Source organism: Lepidochelys kempii, chromosome 11, assembly GCF_965140265.1.
Source record: "Lepidochelys kempii isolate rLepKem1 chromosome 11, rLepKem1.hap2, whole genome shotgun sequence".
Lineage (NCBI taxonomy): Eukaryota > Metazoa > Chordata > Testudines > Cheloniidae > Lepidochelys > Lepidochelys kempii.
This window is the reverse complement of record NC_133266.1, coordinates 60,825,857-60,849,660: the sequence shown is the minus strand read 5'-3', so window position 1 is coordinate 60,849,660 and position 23,804 is coordinate 60,825,857. Positions and strand designations below refer to the sequence as shown.

General features: G+C 39.9%; 1 protein-coding gene across 7 annotated transcripts in view; it reads left to right on the top strand.

Annotated features, from left to right (window-relative positions):
* Positions 1-23,804, top strand: part of RAPH1 (Ras association (RalGDS/AF-6) and pleckstrin homology domains 1) — a 158,990-nt gene that overhangs the window by 104,198 nt on the left and 30,988 nt on the right. For 5 of the 7 annotated variants that reach the window (XM_073306498.1, XM_073306495.1, XM_073306492.1 and 2 more), the window contains 3 exons: positions 11,299-11,373; positions 18,926-19,003; positions 21,485-21,644. In XM_073306498.1, the coding sequence (XP_073162599.1) occupies positions 11,299-11,373; positions 18,926-19,003; positions 21,485-21,644 (313 nt within the window). The remainder of the gene's footprint in view (positions 1-11,298; positions 11,374-18,925; positions 19,004-21,484; positions 21,645-23,804) is intronic. The other 2 variants (XM_073306496.1, XM_073306494.1) reach the window with 1 other exon arrangement.

Sequence of the window (23,804 nt, the reverse complement as noted above, 5' to 3'; positions counted from 1 at the left end):
AAATATTATTAAATGCTATACATAACAGCTGGTCCATGAACCTCTCTTGGTATTTAGGCTTGAAGATAATGGATGTGTCCCTTCCTTTCAAGGAAGGAAGGAATGCAGGAAATCTTTTGAAGTCCTAAAAGTAATTTGGAACAAAATACATATGCCATGTTTTTATGAACATCAAGACAAGCTGTTTTTATTGAATGAACTAGATGTGAAAAGTAATTTACATTTTAAAAATATTTATTGAAATTAAAAGGAACTTAATGTCCATTTTATTCAAATTTAGCTTTTGTCATCACAACATAACATACACATATTACATAAAACCTGTGGTAATTCATAGAATGTGTTGTGTTAACACATTTGCGTGCTTAAATCTTTTTTTTTTCCTGCTTGTGTTTGAGATTAAAGTTTAATTTTGGTAGAGTTATAAGAGGTATCCCCTATTTCTGTATTTGTTTGATTTTCAGTTCTTTGCATTAGATTTGCAGTTCAAGGATTATTATGCATGTGATAGCTTGCAATGTTTTTCACTTTTGTAATTTTAAGGGTTGTTGTGAAGGATATGGATTAGATTTTTATAAATCTTTTATCGGGTGAGACTATTTGGTCAGAGAATCTTGGTTTTGATTGAATAATTTTTGAAACAGTGTTCATTTTATGGTATCTAAGTGCAACTTGTAAAGTCACAACTTGAAAAAATTGAAATACTATTATTAACAAAAAACTTAATGTAGCTTGAATTGCCTGTTCAGATACATTATATATATATATATATATATATATATATATTCATTTTTGTACATTTTCTGTTTGTAATTTCACCCTTTGTTTTCTTCTCACCATATGTTTCCCTTTGCATCTATCTCTGGCCTTTTAAAATAAATTTTAAAAAAGGAAAGTATTTAAAAATAGTTTGACAATTTATTCTTTACTGTGCAAAACCACTCAAACATAGTGAGTTCCTTTTGTGTGTGTTGTAAACATGGTCCCTGAAAAGAGGGTGCTTTTGGTAAGAAGATCAGCTACAAGAATATATAATGCTGACTTGTAAAATCAGTCTTCTTTCCTTCATTCTACGCTAAATGTTTTTGCCTTTTCTGTGATGACCAAAACAAGCTACATTGGACTGCTTACACTAATTGTGATGAGACCACACCTGGAAACTTTTTGTGAAGAAATCCTGCAGTGAGATCCTTGCAGAAATCAGTCACAGCCCTCATCAAGCTCCCCCAGCAGGATACTCACTAAGCTGCTGTTTGGATTCTACCATACTGGACCCCTGTACTCTTGATCCTCTTGAGTCTGAGCATAGTCCAAGCACTGCCTCTGGCTCTGGGTCTTTAGGCATACGCTCAGGATACTACAGATCCTTTGCCTAGCACCCCTTCGGAGACCCTGCAGTCCAACCGCCCAGGCCCTGAAACTGGTGCTGGCGCCTCCAGACTCTTCAGTAGCTTAAGCATACCCCTTACCAAGACCTCCCACCTTGTGCCCACTCAGGTTTTCAGTTCACCTCTTCAAGGACATTGGATAGTTGAAGCAAATAGACTTTGCAACGGGATTTCAAAAGCAAACATTCATTAGTTTAGACAGCACAAGAAATACACAGAACCAGAAAAAACAATAAAACCACTCCCTGCCTCATTTCCTCACTGCTCTTGAGCGTTCTTTGAGATTTGGTCAGAGTCTAAGGTATCCAGGATCCTTCCTCTCTTCTGCACATGGCTTCCAAATCATGGAATCTGTATGACCTCTGCGTTATGACCCTGTCTCTTATAACTTTCAGTTCCCTTCCTTAGGTGACTTCTGGATTAACCTTGTCAGGCGATGTAAGTCCTCCACCAGATGACCCATTGCTTAGTTGCCAGCCAGCTAACTTGTAGAACCAGTCTTTTTGATTTGTCCACCTCTTTAACATAACTATTGTATTGCCCAGGTGGATTTATTCACATGCCAATATGTCTCGATAGTCCTTTCACTCAACCCCGGTATGGCAAATTGACACCCACTGGTGCATTGATCACCCATTCCTCACTCCCAGTGGGTGTCTCTGAAAAGAAGTTAACCTGTTGAGATCAGGTAACAAGCAGCACAAGACTGAACAACTAAACTGAGTCACACATTTTATAAAAATAATGCAGTAATCTCCCACATTGTTCACAGAAGCTAGTTCACCTACTTACACCTTTATGGTGTATAGTAGTTGACATAAGAGTTTGCTGACTCTCTAAAACTGCTTCACTGAAAGCATGGAATATTTGAAAACATGGAGTATTTGAATATTTGCAAATAGCTAATTTTATGAGTTTCGTCTAGTGCATCAGCAGGATGAAGTTCTTCAAGAACTTTCCCACTCTTTCCATTGCATGTAGGATTTAATAGCTTTATTTTATAAAAGAACTTGGGAAAGAGAGGTTAAGAAAATTCAGTCCAAGTAAAGTCAAGATCAGATGTCTTTAAAGAAAAGATGGTGTTTCAGAATGTTTCCCTATAAATAAATCAAGTAGAGGGATTCTACCCATGTGTACAATGTGTGTACAATTTTTGGCTTGAATAAATACTTTGTGAAAAGCTGGGCTAGAAATATCTGATCATTTTACCTATTTAGCAAACTCTACGGACACTCTGCTTGACTTGGTCTTGATTACATATATGTGCATAAGTCATGTATGTATTGACTGGAAAACATTAATTATTTGAGTATTCTAGATATAGCTGTGCAAATGGCATAACTAAAGTAGAATGGAATGTCTTCTAATGCAGTACTTTCGCTCCCTTACTCCCCTGCTAGAAGGACCCTTTTCTCCTAACCGTGCTCTATTCTTTATTTTAATGGGAGGATAAATGTTGCAGGGAGGTAGGGGGTTGTCTTTAAATTAACCATTTTTCTTAATCATCTCAAAGACTGTTTCAAGCCTTTTTAATTTTTAGTGTCCAATGGTATGCTACCTGATTGCAGTATTACAGACCTCACCCTTAAGGGAAAGAAGTGTGCTTTTTTTATTGGACAAACAGTAGAAAATGTCTTTTAGTTATGGGAAACTGATTGGCCGTCGATGCTATGAATCAACTATCACAGCAGGAAAAAAATGTAGTGGAACACAGGATTTTATTGGCCACCTGGCAAACACTAAATATGGTTACATTAAGGAATACTATATTGTGTCTTTTTTACTATTTTGTCTAAATATAATTTTTAGACTCTAAAAGCAGTCAGGTAGAATTTACTTCCACTGGCTGCCTTCTACTTGTTCTAACGTATTAAGTTAAAGTTGGTTTGGCAAAGGACAGAAATATCTGATAATCCAGATGTATTAAATTTATTAAAGATTTGGAAATACGGAAGAGTTACCATGAAAAGATTTTACTCACCCCTTTTGGAGTAGCAAATTTTATTTTTATGTGTATGCCATAACTCCTATCTAGGTTTCTGAATTTTATGTCAATGCTATTTCTAGATGTAAATTGTACCTAGGAAAATGTACATTCATTTAGGATTATACTTAAAAGGATAATATGTGTCAAGGGTTTGTAAGGTCAAAATATTGACCTGCATTTTTGTAGCATAGACTCATAGAATTTAGAGAGGAAAAATTTGATAATGAGTCAACTGGTCCATCCCTGGGGGCCAATGCAGAATTGTTGCTATAGTAAATTTTTATTGCTTTGTATCCAGTCAGTCTTGAAATGTTTCAAGCAATGAGGTTTCCATTACTGCTTCTGGAAGGTTATTCCATAACTTAACAAATATCAATCTCAAAAGTTTTGAGATTGATAGTTGAATTAAATGGTTTTCTGTATTAGATAGATTTTAAGTGGTTTTAAAGTGCAGACTAAGTTTGCCCCATAAAATGGAACAAAAATAACCTTGTAACTAATCCTTTTCTTAGTTATTTTCTCGTGCCTAATACTCCAATGGACCACCCTAAATTATTCCTCTCTCTCTGGTATTTATTCATTTCAAGTATTTGAAGAATGTTATAGTCACACATAGTTGTTGCTTTGCCAAGCTATAATGTATTCTTTTAAATCTCATAAATCGATCTTTCCAACTGGTTTAATCACTTTTGTTGCTCTTATCCATACACCCTCTAACTTCCCTACATGTTTTTGAATTTGAGGTGCCCAAAAGTAAATATAGTATTCCAGAACTAGGGTCACCATAGATTTTCAAAGAAGGACTATACCCTTCTTGCCCTTTGGCATGTCATTGCAGCTCAAATTCATATTGGCAGTTTAAGTGCCATCGATTTGCTAGCTCAGACTTTGATTGCCAGAATCAGTCCAATCAAACTCATTATTACTGCTTTCTAGGTACCTCCTTTTCAAGGAATGTCTGTATTTTAATTTTTGCTGCAGATCAGGAAAGCAATGGGAACAAAATCCACTTAGTTCTTCATTTGGCTTTTTCTTGAACAGATACTATAGACAAAAATACCTAGGTCCAGCCCCTCACAAGCAATCCTGTAGTAAAAACGGTTCTTATGCACATATGTGAAGGAAATGCTTTTGTTTTGTAAAAGCCTGTTTTTAATTATGCCAGCTTGTTAACCCACTAACCATTGGTTCAAAGGGTTGCAAATTTCTATCTCTTTGGGAACTGGGCTTATACCTAATGCGGACAACTAAATGAACCATTAAACTATCATCCTTTATCCAAGGCTCCCTATTCCTTGTGGTTGAACAAACGAGTGAAAAGGGCCAAATTTATCTAGGGATTAGGCCAGTTTATTTCCCCTGAGATGAAAAACCTACTGTTCGGAAGAAGATTGCAGCAGTACAGAGACTGCAAAGCCCCCTTGAGATAAAGTGGGTGGCTGTAGAGGACCAGCGCAGGCCAGATAGCATGTGTTGATTATGGTGTGGCCAGGTTCGCTGGAGGATGTGCATTTGGAGTTCCAGCCATAAAATAAACTTATTTTAAACACACATGCTACCTTAGCAGGGAGAATGCCCCCTGAGCAAATTTACACTTCCGTGTACCAGCACTGATTTTTAAGGTGTGTGTGTGTGTATATAGGATACATCTACTTTTCTGGACGGAACAGAATTCCCCTTCTCTGTGAAAGATTCTACTGTACTTATGCTGGATGATACCTGCTATGATTGCTAACAGAATAATTGTGCTGCTAGGGCTCAATCTTGAAAGATATTGAGCTCCCTCAACTCTCATTGAAATTAATAGTTGATAACACTCATATAACCAGCAAAATATTCTTCTTTTCTCTTATAAGAATGTCTGTCTGGCAATCCTCCCCAAAATTAATCCGTAATGGAGGCGAGGAACCCCTTGAGCCATAGACCCTGGCTACAATTTCCCACAGCTCAACCATTGTGCTCCAGAGCAAGCTCCTGTTACTGCTGGCCTATTGCTCTATTTTCAGCTAATCAAACACACACAACTCCAGTGGTACCCTTTTCAGCTAAACTTTCTTTTCTTGTTTCTCTGTGGCCTGAGACATTTGGGCTTCTTTTTGCCTTACTGTGAGCATATGTTCCCGACCCCCACTCCAATACACACACAGCAGGCGAAATGGCCAATGTGGGGAAGAAGGGCAGACAAGAGATGTCTCCTGCAAGGTGCTATTAACAGCCTTGTGTCAAAAATTCCTTCCAAGAAACAGCGCTACCTCCTGGGGGGAGAGTGAGGTCCCAACTCCCACCTGTCTGTGTCGTCGATATCCAAGAAGGCTAAGGGTAAACAGCCCTAGAAAAGCATTCTCTCTAGCAATGAGAGTGCATCGCAAAAGAAAGGGCGAGCTGGAATCCATTAAATCCAACAAGGACAATAGTGAGGAGCTTATTCAAACAGAATTCTTTGACCCTATATTGAGAAATGTTATAGACACCCTTGAGCTCCACCCTGACCTAGCCAAGCTGAATAGGAAGTATTTCCCCCATTTATTCACCAAAGAATTCAGTAAAGTCTCTTGATAAGACAGTATGATACATTCTATTCTTGCTGAGCAGAAGTTCCTAGGAAGGGCAGGAAACTTTGCAGGCAAGTCTTTATTTACATTTTACAACATCCTTAGAGTTAAGCTTCTTAACTCAAGTTAAGCTAACTTGTTCTGCAAGTAGTGTCCCTGTGGGGGGTACTCTGTAGTTGTGGTTGTGTCCCTGCGCTGCTGATTGGAGAACTTTGGTAGTAGTGTCCGTTAGGCTCACACATGTGCGTCTCTCCTTATTTTGCGCCAAGAGGCTAGTCAGCGCCTGTGGGCTAGTTCCCCCTCAGTTCCTTCTCAACCACCCCTGACTAGAGACGGAACTGTTCCCAGTCCATTAGGACCATTACTTTTGATTTGTATTTCTGTAGTTCGCTAGCCTCCTAGTTCTTAGTTGTAGTTCTAGCTGTAGTTTTTTCTTTCTTTTTTCCCCCCTTTAAAAAAAAACAAAAAACTTTTTTCCTTGTTGCGGACCCTTCCCTCAGTGTGGTCTGCCCAGCTTACCAAGCTTCAAGAGGTGCCTCTCTTGCAAAGAGGCGATTCTTGTTGCAGACAAGCATGCCCAGTGCATTCGCTGCCTCAGGGAAGGTCACATTCAATAAAAGTGTGATCTTTGAGGCCCCAGTCTCATAAGGATAGAGAGCTCAGACAGAAAATTATCTTCGTGCAGGTGGCTTTCCCACCCTCTCTGGACCCGCACCATGAGTCACCTGGAAGATATGAGTCTTCCCCAGAGCCCTCAACATATAAAGGCTGTGGGGCGAAGAAACAAGTCACTGATTCCTTTCACAAATCATCAAAAAAGAGCAGAAAATCCCCACAGTGAGCCCTAAGAGAGCCACAAACACTCTGGTATTCTTGGTATCCTCGGTACTGCCGGCACCGAGACCCTCTCTCTGGTATCTATGGCTCACAGAAGTCCTCAGAGGCACGTATCTTTGACAAGCCTACAGACCCGATGGGCACGGGCACCAAGTCAATGGCACTGAGGGACAAGGACAGGAGTAAGCACTCCTCTAAGAAGGTATTACCGGTAAGTAATTTAACATCGGGACTATCATCGACACCTCATTTGGCACCAGAGCATCCAGTATGGACAAGATCTTCATCTTCCATGGTACCGCCAGCAGCATCAAGTCAGTCAGCACTGCTGGAATTCAGACGCTCCAGGGACCTTCATGTATCACACATACCCCTCCCACTCTCTAGTGAAGGCTCAGATAACAAACCTGAGGCTGTAGAATCACAGTACTCCTTCCAGGCTCCTTACAGTGTCCAGTATGAACAGGGTCCTTGAGCATACCCTCAGATAGCCCCACCACCACCACCACCTCGGTACAGCCACCCCTGGGCACCACCACTGACCTCTGTGCTATTACCACGCCAGTGTCCATACTGGGATCCTTGGGCTGCATATCGACACCATGCCTCTCAAACGTCTTACCACTGATGTATTGCTCATAGGGTAGGGTGCGCATCTAACTGGCATTGCAACACAAGACAAATGGTCACCCATGGAGATATCCCTTCACATCAACCACCTCGAGCTAAAGGCAGTCAGGAAGACTGGCACCTATTTCCTCCTACTGATCAAAGTATTACACAAGAGAGTCCTAACAGACAATCGACAAGGGGGAGCCAGGTCACCTTGGAAGTGGTGTTACACTGTCAGCGGCCTACCTCCCAGGCACACAAAACTCAATAGCGGACAGTCTGTTGCAAATTCCCACACAACCATGAGTGGGAGCTAGACCCAGTAGAACTTCACAATCTATTCAGCCGCCACTGACCACAGACTTGTTCACCACTTACCTGAACAAAATATGTCCACGCTACTGCTCCCTAGACAATGCTCTCCTTCTCTGCTGAGATGGAGACCTTCTTTATGTCTTTCCTCCTTTTCCCCTACTATCGAAGGTCTTGCTGAAAATAAAAAGACGGAGCTCACGTCATTCTGATCACTCCTACTTGGCCGAGACAGACTTAGTACCCTTACCTGTCACACTCCGTACCTCCTCTCCCAGTTCAGAGGATATACCCTACATGCCAGCGTGGGGGTTCTCCGCTTCATGGAATGTTTCCTTCTTGGTTCGAACATCTAGACAGCTCCTGTTCAAAGGAAGTATATGAGGTATTACTGCGCAGCAGAAAGTCCTTGACACGACGTACCTACCTGCAAAAATGGTGCAGGTTTCGAATTTGGTGTACTTCCCAACAAATCTCCCTGACATCCGTGACTCTTCCACATATCTTAGTCCCTTTTTGGGCCAGTGCATAGTCTATCTCTAAGCTCTCTGAGTTCACCTAGCAGCTATAACAGCCTTCCACCAACCAGTAGAGGGATACTCAGTGCTGTCACACCCGACCACCAAAAGGTTCCTCAAGGGCATAGTAAACCTCTTCCCGCAACCTCAACTTCCTACTTGGACATGGGACTTAAACCTGGTACTGAAAGGATTGACCAGGCCTCCCTTCGAACCCCTGGCCACCTGTTTGCTTACATACCTCTCAGTGAAAACAGCCTGCCTGATCGCGATTACCTCAGCCAGGAGAAATAGCAGCTCTGATGGCACATCCCCCCACATGGTATTCTTTCAGGCCAAGGTTACGCTTAGGCCACATCCAAAATTCATTTCTAAAGTAACCTCCCCGTTTCACATGAACCAATTATTCACAGGAACCAATCTTCACCTTCTACCCAAGCCTCACCATGACAACAAAGAGGCTATATTACATGCTCTAGATGTCAGGAGAGCCCTAGCCGCCTACTTGGACAGGATAAAGATTTTCAGGAAAATCCTCTAGGCAATTTTGAGGAAAGATCCAAGGGTTCAGCAATATCAGCCCAAGGACTCTCCAAGTGGATCTTGAACTTCATCAGACACTGCTACCAAGTTTGCAATATGAGCCTTCCAAATACTATTCGTACACACTCCACAAGATTGATCTTCTCATACATCACCTTCTTCAAGAATGTCCCTATCTCAGAAATCTGTACAGCGGGGACCTGGGCATCAGTTCACACCTTCGCAGAAAATTATGCGATCATGGTGGACTTCGCCTCTAATGCTATCTTCGTCTCCACAGTACTGTCATCTGTAACTGACCCAACTCAAAAGTCACAGACCTCCAGAAGAGATACTGCTCAGGAGTCATCTATAGGGACGCTACACGTAGAATAAGTTACTCACCTTGTGCAATAACGTTGATTCTTTGTGATGTGCGTCTCTGTGGGTGCTCTGCAATGTACCTCCTCCCCTCTACTTCGGAGTTCTTGTCAATGAGTCTGTGGTAGAGAAGGAACTGATGGGGGTAGCTCATGCACGCTGGCTAGCCTCGTGGTACAGCACGAGGAAAAACAGCACATGTGCTGGCCTAATGGATACTGCGATCAAAGGTCTCCAATCAGCAGTGCACGGATGCAAGCACACCTACAGTGGAGCACCCACACAATGAAGCACCTCTAGAGGGACACATCTCAAAGAAACATCATTACTGCACAAGGTGAGTAACTTCTTCTTTACTCATACTTTCATTTTAAACAAAGCATTGTGTTCCTTGACAAGGATACAGTATCCACAATCAGGCTTGTCTAGACTGAAAAAATTAGTTGTTTTTAAAATGTTATCACTTCTTAAACATCACTTAGCATCTCATGGGTAAAGGCCATGATATTGAAAAAGTTATTAGGTGGCCATGGTCATAGAAGGTGTGATCCGTAGGATGTGCTAGCTAACACGTACTAACTAATGTGTTTGAAAAGTCTGGTTTAGACAGCCACTTTGTAACTTAACATGTGACAGGCTGAATTAAAGCTTGAAGTGAGTCTAGACTTTACTTTGACCAACTTAGCGTGGGTTAAGTTACACAGTACTGTATCTACACTCCATTTTTCAAATATATTAGAATTTGTTAGCTAACACATGTTTAAATCCTGGTCTACACAAGGACTTGGTTGTTCATGACTAGTGTGTTTTTAAGCATTAGGGCGCATCCTTGGTGGTTGAAAATATGCTAATGAATTAGCTAACATGTTTTAAAACAGCTCTCATTTTCCCAATGAAACGCTCAAAGGGGGATTTCTTTCTTACCCTTACTTACCCTAGGATTAGTAACTGACATCTCGCCAAAGAGAAACACTGAATCCTCTATTTCCAGATCTTTATTCTCTGTACATGTTATTCCAGAGCAATAATGTCACATTGTAGTAACCTCTCAGGAATGACTTGAGAGAAGGTCGTCAAGTCAGTTCTCAAGAAAATATCCTTCCCGTGTGGCTGATACAGTTTATGTATAATTTAAATTCTTGGCCATTTAACACCCATGGAACAAAGACTCCCACCTCAGGCAGAATTTGGCTTCTGTCAAATTTACTGGTGGAATAGCTGCCCAAGAAGGAAAGCCATGCTTTAACAGCTGTAAAACCTGAAGAAAAGGACTTCAGATCTTACACTTCACGTTACTTTTGTCTTACTGGCATAAGATGTTCAGGAGGGAGTCATATTTTGTCTTTGATCTGCTCTCTCATCTGGGAAATGTTAACCCTTGGTCACTTCCCAAATGTGGATGGTTGTCAGACAAACTCTTGTAGGAGAGAGAAAACTTGGTTTATATGTGAATTTCTCACTTGTGAGATATTTGGCAATCTGACCCATCCTTCTGGGGACTGTATTGAGAGAGAGAGAATATCAGTACATGGAAAGTTTAATTTGTTGGCCATAGTTCAGGATTATCAGTTACTCTCATTATGGTAAGGTTTTTTTCTGCAGTTTTGGAAGTCCTCTTCTTGGGAAAACGAGCCAGGGTACAAAGCTTGACCAGCATGTCCTGGTTCCATGACTGACAGTTCTATGCTGTCTTCATCTCTGCACAGCAGAAGCAGCAAGCCCAGTTGTATAGGATTTGCATGATGTGGGTAGGATTTTTAAAAGTGTCTAAGTGACTTAGTAATGTAAATCCCTTTACTCATGCTCCTAAGTCACTTAGGTAATTTTGAAAATCCTAGGCAGTAACTTGTAGAAAAGAAATCAGTAACAGGTAAGAAAAAATTTTCTTTAAGTGTATTTTATAATTGTTATGCCATTGAAAAACAGGTGAAAGGAAAGATGGTGTCTTTTACTAGCACAGCTGCTTATTAAACCTTTGCTTTCTGTCAAGTGTTTCTGAAATTCATTGTCTAGAGATGGTTAGAGTTTTATGGATGGGAGGAGTTTGCGTGGGGAAGTTAAGTGCGGAAGGTTTTTAAGTGTTTGCTTAAACTCTGCTTGTCTACTATAATCAACACACTATAAAATTACTGCACTGATTTCCTTTGACTTATTTTCTTTCTCTCTCTCTTTCTTTCTTTCTGCACAAGCACTCCTATCTGGACAGGGAAACATCCCTTCTTCTGAGAAACATTGCAGGAAAGCCTTCTCATTTGCTGACCAAGGTGATGCATCTTCTTTCCACCTGCATGTGACTTTTTCCTTGTTGATAGAATGCACCTCCCACTTCTGAGTTTATAAGTTTGATGCTCACCCCTCCCTCACTCACGCCCCTCCCCTTCTCCCCAACCTGTTACATTTACTAGAGTCACTTTTCCTCTTGTCAGGCTGTTTTTAAAGGCTGTCTCATTTTAAATATACTCTGTTAAGTTACTGCAAATATCCATCAAAGATTCCAAGTTCTCGGAGAGCATGTAGTATTCATCTTAGCATCCTTGGCTAAAAAAGTCAAGTGGAGTCAAAAGTCTGTGGAGTCTGAAAGCTCTTCTGTTCTCCTCCCCTTTACAGGTATAAAAATCAAGCTGTGGGAAGCACATGGACGCTTTTTCTCATACTGCCAGAAAACAATAACATTCTTCAAATGAATTAATTACTAGCAACAGTTTGTCTTCATACTGAAAGAAAGGATAAATTTTCTATTTTGAGTGCTCTTACTTGGTGTAATCTGGAAAAAACACCCTAGTGTAAAACAAGATACTCAGAAGCCTGTTATGGATAACTCCTAAATTATTTCTGTAGCATGGAAAAAGAGTCAAGTTGCAGTGGGGGAGGTTTAGATTGGATATTAGGAAAAACTTTTTCACTAAGAGGGTGGTGAAACACTGGAATGCGTTACCTAGGGAGGTGGTAGAATCTCCTTCCTTAGAGGTTTTTAAGGTCAGGCTTGACAAAGCCCTGGCTGGGATGATTTAACTGGGAATTGGTCCTGCTTTGAGCAGGGGGTTGGACTAGATGACCTTCTGGGGTCCCTTCCAACCCTGATATTCTATGATTCTATGATTCAGTAACACCCCAAGAGCACGCCTCGCATTTTAATATATTGCTGTCCACTTCCTGGCACTGTTCGTTATGTTGGGAATCATAATTACTGTACCCCCTGTAGTTATACCAGAGGAGATGAAGGGTACGGACTCTGATTCTATTCAGTGATGACCAGATGGTATGCGGAAAACTGTGTAGTTTTGTGTTGTAGAGAGACTTGCACATCCATTCTATCAGGAGTCCGACTTCACTGTTGTCCACCTTCTATGTACCATTTCGTTGATTATTTTAAAAAAAAAAAAAATTTAAGTGCTCCTAGGGAGAAGCTGGGGCAAATCCGGAAGATAAGGACTATATATAGATTATGCCGATATAGTAAAGCAACAAGGGCATATTTGCTAAATAGGTAGGCTAAGGCTGTATTTGCCAATTATACTTTAGAACAGGGATAGGCAAACAATGGTCCACAGGCCGTTTTAAGCTGGCCTGCAAGCTCCTGCTGGAGAGCAGGATCTGGGGCTTGCCCCAGAGCACTGGGTTCAAGGCTGCACCCTGTGGCTCAGCCCTGTTCCGGCTGGGATGCTGGGTAGGGGGCCACACCACGTGGCTTTGTCCCGCTCCAGCCGGGGCGCTGGGTTGAGGGCTGCTCCAGCACTGCAGCCGGGGTGCTGGGTCGCGGGCCTCACCACGCGGCTCGGCCCTGCTCCAGCACTCCAGCCGGGGTGCTGGGTCGGGGGCCACTCCACGTAGCTCCCAGAAGCTGCAGCATGGCCCCGCTCCGGCTCCTGTGTGCTCCAATGGCCCCTTCTGCCACTCCAATGGGAGCTGCATGGGCAGTGCCTGCAGATGGGGCAGTGTGCGGAGCCGCCTGGCCGCACTTCCACATAGGAGCCGGAGAAGGAACATGCTGCTGCTTCTGGAAGCCACTTGAGGTAAGCACTGCTCTGAGCCTGCACCCCTGAGCCTTTCCCCACGCTCCAACGCCCTGCACCAGCCCTCATTCCCCTCCTGCTCTCCAAACCCCACGATCCCAGCCCAGAGCACCCTCCTGCACCCCAGAGCCCTCATCCCCAACTAGAGCCCTCACCCCCTCCCGCACCCCAACCCCAGTTTTGTGAGCGTTCATGGCCCGCCGTACAATTTCTATTCCCCAGTGTGGCCCTCAGGCCAAAAACTTTGCCCACCCCTGCTTTAGAACTACTGTTTTTTCTAGTCAGCTGTACTTGTGTTAACACTTTTTTTTAACTGGCCAGCAGCTCTCTGTTTTCCTAAGGAAATTTATTCCAGCTGCTCTGTAGTAAAGGAGCTTTAACAGCAGCCCAGAACAAAAGTAATTTTTCTGCTCTTTCCCAGTCCTCTCCTCTTTTACCTTTTTAAAACCCCTTTAGAGGTTTGGATGCATGAGAATTAACAAATGTGGTGGCATGGACAGAAACCATGAATGTGCCTCTCCCCCTCCCCACCCCCCCTTTCCCAGTTTCATGTCTTTCCTCATGTTCTTCCTGCTTCTGGTGGATTGTATACTAGGAGGGTGTTGATGTGTACACAGTTGCCACAGCATCAAATGAAAATGTGCATGAAAAGTGTTTATCCCACTGAGTAACGTTATCTAGTTTTAGATAAAGCAATCGATTTAAAATCATCATCAAGCTACCTTTTAAATTGTAATTTTTTTTGGCTGGGAAATTTTTATATACAGATTAATATTGCCAAAGTGCATTTGATTATGATTTCTTGCTTGCACATCCTTTAAAGAGAAACTTTCTGGAGAAAACTTTCAAATATTAAACTAAAAACATTTACTGGATCCCATTTCATGTTTTATGAAATCATGTCTACCACATTCACTTAAATGAAGTGTGAACTTCATAGCTTAAATAGTACCGCTTAATTGCTAGCTTTATTAAATACAGATAAGTTTTTCTTTAAAAAACCCTCCAGATATAAGGAAGTCAACTGCAAAAAACTACATTCATGTACAATAAAATGTAAGACGTCAAGAAATGCAAAAGGTAAGGTTCTTAGAGTAACATTAACTCACAATGCACAGCCTACATCTTTTGTGTTTAAAACACAGACCATATTTAAGTACAAATTTAACAAGGAATTATGAAATATATAGGTATAATGTGGCCATGGTTAGCATTACTAAAGGAACCTTTTAACTTTTGATTTCTTGGGGTCTTTTTCAGTTTTAACTGTGCTACTTTAAAAAATTGCATTAACATAGGTTTTTTTTTTATAACAGTAATATTCAGATGCAGTTGAAATTCACTTATTGAGAGAATCGCTGCAGGTTGCCAGTTTTGAAAATAAACAAGAAAACTAACAAAATTTAATTATTCAAGAACACTGTATCACAGTGTAGCTTAGTTTTATATCTATTTCTATTCACTACATGCCAATATGTTTTGTATTAATAAGATATCACTGTAGCTATTATTCCTTTGAGAAGTACAGCAAAGCTGATTTTTTATTTTTTTTTTTTTTAGAACTATTGGGATTCTGTGTTTGTGATGTGAAAATTAGTGATATTCTTCTGTAATTAGATGTAATTTCAACAAGATTCGTTGCTTGGAGTAAACTTCTTTTAGGCCTCAACCTACAAATACTTGCTCGCATGGGTAACTGTTCACTAGAGTAGTCACACTGCTTCTAGAACCTTAGTAAGTTGTACTGCTATTTCCAATTCCAAAGGGTTCTAAGCTATTTCAAGTTCATATTTTAGTTTTGTTTACCATTGCAGGGGAAATGAGTTGCTAATGCTAGATGTGATTAGATTGATTAGTATGTCATATTTCTAAAATGTAGACAGTTGTGTACAACAGTTGTCAGTTTGTGGTTGAATGGCTTGCAGTGTATTCAAATTACTGTATTCAGATATTACTGTCACCTGTCTGTCTTCTCATGAAAATATATCTCACATGGAATGAGAAATGTAATTAGCTCAGTACACTGTCTGGTTGCATTGGCTTCTTGTTTGTTAATCCTCTTTGTTCCTTGTGTCAAGGTTTGTTGTTGTTTTATGCTTTGTTTGGCTTGGAAGGGGGAAAGAGGCAGATTGATTAGAGTGTAGCAAACTTTGAAAAATATCAACTTTAATCCAATCATACTTCTAAAAAAAAATCATAATCCAATTGTACTTTTGGGGAAAAAGTCATGACAATACATAATTCCCCATCTTGCATCAATGAAGCATTACCTGCCAAATCTGCTGAACTATTCTTGGCATGTCAGTTAGTTTAAAAGAAAAGCTCTGTTTAATACCTAAAGAACAGTCATAACTATTTTTTTTTAAAATCACATTTTTAGTTTTGCTTTGATTTTTCTTATACATGAATTTTAATCTTTAGCATTTGCTGCTTGTAAATAAGATCTTTTTTAGGGAAATTATAATTCTAGAATTTTTTAAATTTCTAATAGTTTTAGTCTAAAAGTTAAAAGTATTGCAGTAAGGAATCATGAACATGGATTTGTCAAGAACAACTCATGTCAAACCAGCCTAATATCCTTCTTTGACAGGGTAAGAAGCCTTGTGGAGGGCGGGAGTCCTGGGAATAGCAGTAGATGTGATATCTCTCTACTCTAGTAAGGCTATTGATACTGTCTCGCATGACCTTCTCATAAACAAACTAGAGAAATATAGCTTAGACAAACTTACTTATAAGATGGGTGCACAGCTGGTTGGAAAAGGCGTACTCAGTAGAGTAGTTATCATTGGTTCAAAATCAAGCTGGAAGAGCATATCGAGTGGAGTTCCACAAGAATCTGCCCTGTCTCCTCTTCAGATCTAGGAAAGGTACTCCCAGCCTCACGGCAAAATGCAAGGTGGAGCAGATTGTTTAGCATAAGTAGTTAGCACATAGCGTAAGTGCCCATTCAAGGTAGAGTGACACATTAACGCCCCTCCAGTCATAGGACAAAAAGGGGGAGGGGCTAGTGGGGTACAAATTGTTGTAATAAGCCATAAATTCAGTGGCTCTGTTGAGTCTATGATTTTTAGTGTATTGCAGAGTAATGAATTCAAGCTCCCAGACTCTTCTTTTGAAAGTATTGTGCAGGTTTTCTTTGAAGATGAGGACTAAGTCAGATAATTGTTCTCCTTAACCATTGAGAACAGGACAAGAAGTAACTGGTTTAAATTGCAGCGAGAGAGATTTAGGTTAGACATTAGGAAAAACTTCCTAACTGTAAGGGTAGTTAAGCACTGGAACAAATTATCTAGGGAGGTTGTGGGCTCTCCATCATTGGAGGTTTTTAAAACCAGAGTAGATAAACACCTGTCAGGATGGTCTACATAATACTTAGTCCTACCTCAGTGCAGGGTACTGGACTAGATGACCTATTGAGGTCCCTTCCAGTCCAACATTTCTGTGATTATAGGCTATTGTTTCATCTCTGGAGCCAATCCTGTTTCAATCCTTAAAGTTTCAAATGAAAATTAATTTGGTAATAGAAACAGCACGTACTTAAACATGTTTATCATAAAACCACCACATAATCTATGATGGTTCTCTGCTAAGGAATCATTTAAGACTAGAGTATCAGAAAAGATAATTACGGTGCATTGGCACAGGTGTATTAGAGCCATGAGGCCTGATTCTCCAAAGCCTTGCTCTTTGTGTAGTCACATGCACCTGTGCAAAGCGGGTGTAAAATGGTACCTTTTTGATAGTTGTATATTCACGTGCACACGTACAACATGCAGTGGCATGGAAAATTGGGCCCCATGACTTATGTAAAAAGCCAAACTGAACATGTTCGCAGCCTCTGTACAGGAATAAAGGTTTATGATTGAGGTCATAGATACCACTTTAAAAGCCAGAAATTGCTCAGTTTCTCAAAATTGGTCTCAAAAATATATAAAGGGTGCATCTTGCTCTTATTGACTTCAGGAGCAGCCCAGAGCATAAAATGATTAGTTGTAGAACCTTACCCTTCTAAATAAAATAAAAAAAATCTTAATAGAGCTTTTCTTTGCTTTTGGATAACAAGTGTTTTGTGGATGAAAACAACCTGGACTAAGAGGTAGGATGAATACTCTAAAATTCTGAAATTGTATGTTTTTGGTTAAAGTTAAAAAAATCTTTTCAGATATCTTACTGATTGTTTTGTTTTGTTCTTTTTTCTAAACCATATATTCTAGTATAACCTTTCCTAGTTATGTGATACCATCTTTATGATCAATTAAAATGAGTCTCTCACTAGCCTAATAAAAAGCGTTGTTCTTTGCCTAATTGAGTTTTCAGATAATGTTTCAAACCCCAATTATTACTGCTCTTGTCAGCTTATTGGCTCCTCTTATTGAAAAAGATTATGTTTCTCACAAGCAAGTCTATACCCCTCCACAGCTGTTGCCATCTCCACTGTGTAGTATAGAAGTACAGTCTGAGAATGAGGGGACAAAAGTGGCTAAGTAGGAGTAAGACAAAGTAGCCTAGGAAGGAGCCACTCCGGAGGATGAGAATAACAACAATGGCTTCACAGAAGTGAAAAATGCCAGTAACAGTGTTACTTCTAGTGAAGTTCTGCACATATTTGAAGATGGACGAATCTTTGTCATTAAATAAAGGGCAACTTCATCCAAACAGTGTAATAGAAAAGCAGTTTAGGGATTTTATTTGTAGAATGAAATGATAAAGAGTTAAGCACTGTAGCTGGGGCTGTCTTTCCATCATTGTGAGGAACTGTGCTACTTCTGCTCTGAAAGCATTCTTTTTTTGAAGGGGACTGACAGAAGTATTTTTAATTGTGTGGCTGTCTAATTGAGTTCTACAAGGTGGTTTATGTGCTTCTTAGACACTTCACGCGACAGTAATCCAAATCTTAGAATTCTGAAATTTGAATCCTGCATGCAGAGGTTCTGCAGAAGTGGCTTCTTGTTTCAGCAGATCACTTCAACTCTATTGCAATAGTAATATTATAGGCTGATTGCTGGAGATTGAAAGTAAGTATTAGTAATGTTGCAGTATACCGGTTTCTTTATGAAAAGCAATTCAGAGCTAGAATGGATTCAAATTCTTTGGACTTTTAATGTGCTTTAAATTGTAACAAACTTAGATTTTTAAAAGGAAGAGTATCAAAGAAGGAGGTTTAACTTCTTACATTTGGTGATTTGGACACTTTTTTTTAAATGAGGAAAAACATAGTATGGAGCATGGATGAAAGGTGTAGTGTGCAAGTGTTGAGCTATTGTCAACTGGTTTAACATGCCAAAAGCTTCCTAAACAGACTGGAATAGCGTGGAATGCCATTTAATGGAAGTGTCTGTAACAGTAAGCTATGGTATCTCTCATTGTGATGTTAACTTTAATAAACTGAAAATCTATTGGATGTGTTTAATTGTACCGTTGGCAGATATGGTATGAGCTGGGACTGTCATTGTAAATCTTTGGCAAATTAAAGCATTCAGTAATTGATGGATGCAAAAGAAAAAAAGTAGAATGCAAAGGAACAATGCAATATTGGCTGGCAAAGTGCAGAAAAACAATTGTGTTCTGTCTTCAGAACCACAGGGTCTGATCTGTGTGTACATCAGACAGATACAGGAAGTCTTTGCATCTTAAACATAGTCGTTTTTTTCAGCATCAATGATTGTTCCTTTAATTTCCACACTAGAGGTTGTTGCTAGTGGGGGAACTAGTATTCCTTCTCAAATTCTACCCTATGGTAACCTCATAATTAGAAGCTTTGAAGTCCTGACGTTTGTTTAACTGGTATGCTGTGTCCCCACAGGAAGAGCAGGCTGCTAAACTGAAAGCTGAGAAGATCAGGGTTGCTTTGGAAAAGATTAAAGAGGCACAAGTGAAAAAGGTAAACTACATTTATATTATTTTACATGTTTCCTAGGTAATCCTTATTGAATCAAAAAATATGGGTTCAGTTCTGCTCATCTCTGTTAATTACACTTAAACTATTTTAATAAAAAAAGACTTCTTTTCCCGTTTTTAGTTTTTCTTTTGAGGGACATTGCTCTCTGATCTGTAATTACGTTATTCAAATTTTGAGTAACTATTGTATTCCTTCTCTCTTCCAGTCAGGGCTTAATCAAGAACTTACACTATATGGTGTGGCATCACGTTTTTCTAAGTAGTAGCTTATTCTACATCCAGATACAGATTTAAAAGACTTTGGCAATGTGCATTCACATCTGAAACAGAGATCCAGCCTTATTCGATTGTCTTTGCACGTTCAATAGCCTCGTATTTCAAACTGTCTTGTCCTCTTTATAGACTCTCATTCAATATACTTGTATCAGGCTCTCCAACTTCCAGTTTGCAAGATACAAACTCTCCTTTAGTTGTTAATAATAGGCAGAAGAGTAGTGAGTGGAAAACGCAGACAGTATTTGATGCTATGTCAAAGATAGTAAAGACGTTGCCTCCAAACTTAGGGACACTGTCAAGTAATTTAGGGCCAATATTTAGATATGTTTAATAAATCTGTATATCTTAATATTAACAGGATGATGTCCAGTGTTTTTAAATCATTGAAAAAGTTAATATTTAAGCGTTCCACATTTAATATTTGCAAATCAAATGCTACAACATTGTGCTAGAGCATGAGAATTCAGAGCAAATCAACTAACTTCTTCTAACTTTGCAAGCTGTGAGGTGCGAAAAAAGTAAGCAATAGCATAAAAGGTGGAAAGAAGATTCTAACATTCTTTGGTTTTCTAAATTAGTGTAGGTAACAGATTAGATTGAGGTATAATTTTTATATGGACACTGCCCTCTTTTTAAAGTAATACTGAAACAGCAGGGAATTAGCAGTTAAGTTTTTAAAACAGTGCTGCTTTCCCCACACACCTTCCAAGTAAAGAAAATTTAAGAGAACTTTTTTTTTGTCTGACTGCCGCACCAGTGAAAGACTAATATTTATGCAGAAAGTGGCAGAAATCTTATGACTTTTAAATTTTTAAATTAAAGCTGACGCTTGCATTGCCCACCATAATTGGAAAGACACTTGTGTTGTGTTTCATGTACTGTATTTATGTATTTTAAGTGTGTTGGGTTTTTTAACAGGAATGCTAAAATACTATGGATATACTGTACTCTGGAGATGAGTGTTTAAACTAGAGTAAACGGTGAATTCTCTGTAACTTGAAGTCTTTAAATCATGATTTGAGGACCTCGGTAACTCAGCCAGAGATTATGGATCTGTTACAGGAGAGGGTGGGCAAGATTCTGTGGCCTGCGATGTGCAAGAGGTCAGACTTGATCGTCATAATGGTCCCGTCTAACCTGAAAGTCGATGCGTTTATATGCTTTTTTGTTGGTTTTGACAAAGTTAGTTAAGAAAATCTAGATGGTAAAGAAATGAAAAATACAAATATATGAGCAATAGCAGCAATACACAACTCTCCTTTTATATCATTTTCAATTAATAACAACACATTAGCCTTGCATACTTTTATTTTTTCATAAGAATAAAAACAGTAATTAAGAAAAATTCAGTGTCTGGTAGATCAGTGGAAATAAATTATCATTGTATCAATTTTTAAAAGAGCAATGAGTAAAATTCCATATGAATTTATACAAGGCCTTTGTGCTTGCATCTAGTTGCTTGAGACAAGCTTGTGTGAACATAGGCATCGACTTCTACTGGTGCTGGTGGGTGCTCGACCTCCCCTTTGCCTCCGGTCCCACCCCCATTCCAACCCCTTCCCCAAAGTCCCCGCCCCAACTCCGCCCGCTCCCTGCCCCTAGTCCGACTCCTTCCCCAAATCCCCAGCCCGGCCCCTTCCCTGCCTCCTTCCCTGAGCATGCCACGTTCCCGCTTGTCCCTCCTCCCTCCCGGAGCTTGCTACAGCTGTTTGGCGGTGGCAAGGGCTGGGAGGTAGGTGGAGGAGCGGGGACCTGGTGTGCTCAGAGGAGGTGCTGAGGTGGGGCAGGGCAGGGAGCTTGGCTGCCAGTGGGTGCAGAGCACCCACTAATTTTTCCCCATGGGCGCTCCAGCCTCGGAGCACCCACTGAGTCAGCACCTCTGTGTGTGAAGACAAGTTTGTTTCTTTTTTTGGCAATATGTTTTTTTGTTTTTTTAATGCATAACTAAAATAAAACTACATATTGTAGATTTTTTTTTCCTTTTACAAAAGGAACATGACCTTTTGATAAGTGGGCTTTGAAATGAACATCTAGTTATTAAATATGACTCTTTGCATCTTTAAGGGAGAAGGAATTGATTTTTATATAAACTCTATATGAGCTAAACTTTATTTTTGTAATCTAGGTTCAATAAGAAATATGTTTGGGAAATTAATCCCTGTTGTTGTTCTTCCCCTTCTGGTCACAGCTGGTAATCAGAGTTCACATGTCTGATGACAGCTCCAAAACTATGATGGTGGATGAGAGACAGACAGTAAGACAAGTACTGGACAATCTGATGGACAAATCCCACTGTGGCTACAGTTTAGACTGGTCACTGGTAGAAACCATATCTGAATTACAAATGGGTAAGTAAACATGTTGATAATGTTGATTCCTACTTGTTACCTTAGTATTATCAGTTCACTTAGCATTTGTCCATATGGACTTCATGCTAATTTAAATATTATTGCTCCATAAAACTATTAACGTTTATCAACCTCTGTTGGAATAAATTCTCATCGTTTTGATTGTTGGTTATGTTTAGATTTCTGCAACCATTTCTGACTTTAATATCTTGTACCTGTATTCACTTAAAATGCGATAGCTGATGGATTCCTTCATCAAGTAGTTGCTGAACCGACTAGAGGGGATGCCATTTTAGATTTGGTTTTGGTGAGTAGTGAGGACCTCATAGAAGAAATGGTTGTAGGGGATAATCTTGGGTCAAGTGATAATGAGCTAATTATAGTTCAAACTGAACGGAAGGTTTAACAAAAATAAATCTGCAACTAGGATTTTTGATTTCAAAAGGGCTGACTTTCAAAAATTAAGGAAATTAGTTAGGGAAGTGATTGGATTGAAGAATTTATGGATGTAAAAATAGAGGAGGCCTGGAATTATTTTAAATCAAAGCTGCAGAAGCTATTGGAAGCCTGCATCCCAAGAAAGGGGAAAGAATTAATAGGCAGGAGTTGTAGACCAAGCTGGATGAGCAAGCATCTCAGAGAGGTGATTAAGAAAAAGCAGAAAGCATACAGGGAGTGGAAGAAGGGAGGGATCAGCAAGGAAAGCTACCTTACTGAGGTCAGAACATGTAGGGATAAAGTGAGACAAGCTAAAAGTCAAGTAGAGTTGGACCTTGCAAAGGGAATTAAAACCAATAGTAAAAGGTTCTATAGCCATATAAATAAGAAGAAAACAAAGAAAGAAGAAGTGGGACCGCTAAACTGAGGATGGAGTGGAGGTCAAGGATAATCTAGGCATGGCCCAATATCTAAACAAATACTTTTCCTCAGTCTTTGACTGAAGAGGATTTTAGGGATAATGGTAGCATGACAAATGGGAATGAGGATATGGAGGTAGAAGCGAAACTCAAACAGCTTAATGGGACTAAATCGGGGGGCCAGATAATCTTCATCCAAGAATATTAAAGGAATTGGCACATGAAATTGCAAGCCCATTAGCAAGAATTTTTAATGAATCTGTAAACTCAGGAGTTGTACCGTATGATTGGAGAATTGCTAACATAGTTCCTATTTTTAAGAAAGGGGAAAAAAGTGATCCGGGTAATTATAGGCCTGTTAGTTTGACATCTGTAGTATGCAAGGTCTTGGAAAAAATTTTGAAGGAGAAGGTAGTTAAGGACATTGAAGTCAATGGTAAATGGGACAAAATACAACATGGTTTTACAAAAGGTAGATCGTGCCAAACCAACCTGATCTCCTTCTTTGAGAAAGTAACAGATTTTTTAGACAAAGGAAACGCAGTGGATCTAATTTACCTAGATTTCAGTAAGGCATTTGATACCGTGCCACACGGGGAATTATTAGTTAAATTGGATAAGATGGGGATCAATAGAAAAATTGAAAGGTGGATAAGAAATTGGTTAAAGGGGAGACTACAACGGGTCCTACTGAAAGGTGAACTGTCAGACTGGAGGGAGGTTACCAGTGGAGTTCCTCAAGGATTGGTTTTGGTACCAATCTTATTTAATCTTTTTATTACTGACCTCGGCACAAAAAGTGGGAGTGTGCTAATAAAGTTTGTGGATGATACAAAGCTGGGAGGTATTGCCAATTTAGAGAAGGACAGGGATATCCTACAGGAGGATCTGGATGACCTTGTAAACTAGAGTAATAGTAATAGGATGAAACTGAATAGTGAGAAGTGTAAGGTCATGCATTTAGGAATTAATAACAAGAATTATAGTTATAAGCTAGGGACGCATCAATTAGAAGTAATGGAGGAGGAGAAGGACCTTGGAGTATTGCTTGATCATAGGATGACTATGAGCCGCCAATGTGGTATGGCCGTGAAAAAAGCTAATGTGGTCTTGGGATGCATCAGGAGAAGTATTTCCAGTAAGGATAAGGAAGTTTTAGTAGCGTTATACAAGGCACTGGTGAGACCTCACCTGGAATACTGTGTGCAATTCTGGTCTCCCATGTTTAAGAAGGATGAATTCTCTGTACCTTTTCCAGTTTGAAGGGCTACTAGGATGAGCCAAGAAATGGAAAACTTGTCTT